Here is a 4,028-nt window from a genome sequence, read left to right as displayed (position 1 = left end):
CATTATGATAGAAACTGCAAGAAAAAGTGCGATGCCAAAGTAAAACACTAAGTAGATATCAGTTTTCTATATTTAAGATTAACTTTCTTTCCTTTTAGAAAAGTTGGAGTGTTTCTAAGGAATATACACACATGTAGACACCATCAAATAAAAAGCATAATTACGCAGGAAAACACAGCATCTGTAAAGTATTCTCTTGTGTGGCTTCCAGTGCATAAGGCCAAATATACCACTTTCTCTGTGAACAGTGCTCTTAATTTCTGCACTTCTCTTGTTGGGCGTGTGTAATTCTATTTTCATGTAAACAACCACTTACCATTTCCAATTGCATTCTCCAGTTAAGGTGTTTTTAGCCCAGGTTAAACTCGCATTCCCCTAAAGTACAATTTTTTTAACCCAACAAGGTCTTCTGTGATTTTTCATGAACTTTAGCTGAGGCAGAAAGCAGCTGTTGAAAAGCCCATAGAATAACCTTCTCATAGAGTTGCTGAAGATCTATATATGTATACATATATTTATAAATCTACTGAATAGATTACATTATATCATTGCCTTAGTTGTGGACTTGGCATTGTTGGATTAACAGTTGGACTTCATGATCTTAAAGGTCTTTTCCAATGTAAATGATTCTACAATTCCAAATGTGAGGAACAGGACGTCGCGATACAGGCTACCTCTGATCCTCTACCTATTCCATTGCAGGACTCGCCAGATGGTGCTGTTAGGCAAGCTTGCTCTTTCAGCACAGAAAGGCAATATGCCAAAATTGCACATTGAAGCTGCATGCTGAAACACTAGTCTGTGACCTGCTTTGCATTGCCTCTTTCTGCTAGTGCCCTCCTCCCCCACCAACAGCTCAGTGGCACTACCTGCTCACCTCAAGCTCCTCTCCGGAAAGCAAAATTGGGGTTTGTTACACCTCCTTTTATCCTGCTCTGTTCCACATAAGTGCTTCCTCGTAGTGCACCTGCCTGACTATAGCATGCCTGGGGGAAAGGAGAACCAGCAGAGGGGCCAGATGTTTTAGCATTACCGGCACTTCAGCTGCCATCTCAGTGATAAAATCAGACTGACCCCAAGTGGCAAGGGAGCTACAACAAGCAGAAAAACAGGCTGCAACGGGCCTCAAGTTGCAGCAGACAGCACTCCGACACCTCTCACATTTCTCAGCTGAGACACATGAAGTACGGCAACACTCAGTACCACCACAATACGTGTTTCTGTAAGTAATGAATACTCCTTAATGTAAGTTATTTTACTAACAGTTACACTGTTATTCCTTTTCTGTGATAGCAGTAGTATTTCTTCGGTGATACTATTTCTTCAAGGGTAGCTCTGGTAAAGACAATCATCAGAAGTCTCTCAAATTCTTGAGGCACAATCATCTCTTCACAGGGCAATGCAAATTTTCAAAATGTGATCTGAAAAGCATTAGCTTATATGGTTTAGTTGCCAGTCCTGAATCAAGCTCTGTTCCTGGGCTTCCCTGCTAACAGCTACTAATGGAAACAAGATTCTACACTAGATGAGCCGTGGGACAATTCCACAACAACTATTCTTACACATTGTCCAAAGAAAATTAATTATACAAACTGGCCAACAGAGCAGTCATTTTCTTCATCAGTTAAACTGCCTCTGATAGACTGCTGAGCTGCAGGGCCACTAGTATCTGCTTGCCAAGAAACTAGATACATTACAGAAAGCTATCCAGTTTTACTAAGCAGGGTAAAAATACAGTCAGTGGTAGTACTGATCTCAAAAAGATCTCATTTATAAGATGAGCACTTTTCAGACCCAGAAAGGCAGAAAAGAAAGAAAGAAATAGTCCACTGGATGATCATTTAGCTCGTGCTTCCAGGGACTTTTATTCATTTGTCGCATAAGACATAAAATGTTGGAATCAAGTAATCAGATCTTTTCAGGCCAGCTCTGAAAGGAGTAGAGTTTCTTAGTAACTTCCTTTCAGCACAGAATTCAACCTGAAGAGACTTAATCAAGTAGCAAAAACTAACTTTATAGCTAAAAAAGACCTTCCTATTAAACTGCAAATTTTTTCTGGGATATTAAAAAGACTGTAGAAAGACAGAAAGAGTGCCTCCTGTTAGAGCTGTCAAAAAACATGCTCTGTCTCTGAGCTTTGGACAAAAGGCTGGGATGAAACACTCCCTTAGAATAAACAATTCTGTGTCTGTTGTGGGAAGACTGAAAAACCAGGCTGGATTAAAGCAAAAACATTTCAGTGAAGAATTACAAATACCTGCTCCCCTACAATGACTTCTGAGCAACTGAATCTTAGCTGTCTTTGTCAAAGTCTTCCTGGGCCATTTTCTGTCTGAGAAAATTTCCAGCATACTTTCATTTTAAACAGTCTGTGCAGCATTTTTAAAGTCAAAGAACTTACAGATTACACAGAAATTACTTCAATTAATGTACTCAGTTGTGGGTCCCTTCCAGCTCAGAATATTCTGTGATTCTGTTGATTTCCCAGATTGATTTCTTCCACTGAAAAATGAATACCTAATGCTGGATTATGTGCACAACCTTTTGTTACCCAAAAATGACTGTCCTGTATGCTGACCTTTCAGAGCAATCATACGAGATGAATGTAATTATCTCTTATGTACTTAAAATTCACCAAATGCAGCAATACTGACTGTAAAAAGAATTATAACAGTGAATGTCACTATGCATTTTATAGAATTAATAGGAAAACGTTTGTTCATGGCATGATAAATAGAGCAAAGATCACCTGAAGGTCTACTTCTCCTCATCAAATTTACTCACTGCATTCTTCACCTATCAGACATTGCACCAATGCAATCACCACCAAAATAGGTTCTGTGAGCTAATGTTAAAAACATAGTTTGCTACTCGAAAAAGTATAATGCTGGAACATGACAAAGCTGGTCAAAGAATAACACACAACAATATTACTAGTAATTCTTGCAGTAAATCACCCCACTGACAAAACATCACTTTCCAGTATTCTTATGCAGCTAGAAATCTCACATCTTCATAAGGCAGAAGCTTACTGTATCAACAATATGCAGATTGGTATTTGAATGGGTACAGAAAAAGTTCGTTTGGAGGGTGTGTTCTAGGATCACTGGTAGTCCTAAAAGTTAAAAGACTTTCCAATACTAAATAGATGAAACTCATAAGCCCGCCTAATTTTTTTTTTTAATAGAATAGCAAAGCTACAACTAAATTAATAAAATACAGTAAATGTACTGTAGTAATTCTGAATTATAACATTATATTAGCATTTCAGGTGATACTGCTAATTCAGCTTTTGGAAATATACTTCTTTTTAGAATCTAGTGCTAAATGAGATTTGAAGAAATGTTTCCAGGAAATCATCACAATTAAAGACTTTATAATACAATGAAACATATAATCCATTTAATTATATGATCATTAAAGCTCTTTTTCGAAAAGGTACTGTTTCCTTTGGGAGATTTTAAAATATTTTTAGAGTTAGATAAAGTCGTCCGGCCGAAGCGAATGGCAGTGTCAAAGCATAGCCTTATAATACCTATTTCTCTATGCACTGCAGCTGAAGATCACAAAGTGTTTTCAGCTACTAGAATTACTGGTGTTCAAGAAATGAGGTCTGCTTAGTTGCAGCTTTTGTTAGGAATTTTTACAATGGCAAAACTGGCGTGACAAAGAGACACCCGCAGTGACTGAATGCTATTCACTTACTTGACACTGTCGGCACTGGTACAATAGCGTCCTCGAATTCAAACAGTCCGAGGACGATTGGACTGAGGTGCGCCCTGTGTGCCTCACTTGAAGCAACGGTTGCAGTTAAGAAATACTGACAAATGCTTCCAATCAGCATGTCACCTTCACCTAGAAAGAGGCGGGACACAACAAAAAAATGGGAAGGCATTTCCTGAAATGATGGGAAGGGTTCTCTAAACTCTCTCATCTCCAACAAACGAAACCACCTTAACCTGAATCAGCCACGTTCCCGAGGGAAAAGGAAGAAAAACAATTTAAAAAAGGAGAAGAAAAAAAAAGGG

General features: G+C 38.4%; 1 protein-coding gene across 3 annotated transcripts in view; it reads right to left on the bottom strand.

Annotated features, from left to right (window-relative positions):
• LOC102032342 (carbohydrate sulfotransferase 5) overlaps positions 1–3,856 on the bottom strand; it is a 7,632-nt gene extending 3,776 nt beyond the window's left edge. The window contains exon 1 of one of the 3 annotated variants that reach the window (XM_031060151.1): positions 3,706–3,856. In XM_031060151.1, coding sequence (XP_030916011.1) covers positions 3,706–3,844 — 139 coding nt within the window. In that variant the 5' untranslated portion in view covers positions 3,845–3,856. The remainder of the gene's footprint in view (positions 1–3,705) is intronic. The other 2 variants (XM_005424792.2, XM_031060152.1) reach the window with 2 other exon arrangements.
• Positions 3,857–4,028: the final 172 nt, after the last annotated feature.

The sequence above is a fragment of the Geospiza fortis genome, unplaced genomic scaffold (assembly GCF_000277835.1).
Source record: "Geospiza fortis unplaced genomic scaffold, GeoFor_1.0 scaffold102, whole genome shotgun sequence".
Classification (NCBI taxonomy): domain Eukaryota; kingdom Metazoa; phylum Chordata; class Aves; order Passeriformes; family Thraupidae; genus Geospiza; species Geospiza fortis.
The sequence above is the reverse complement of the archived record's forward strand: the minus strand, read 5'-3'. Positions and strand labels throughout refer to the sequence as shown.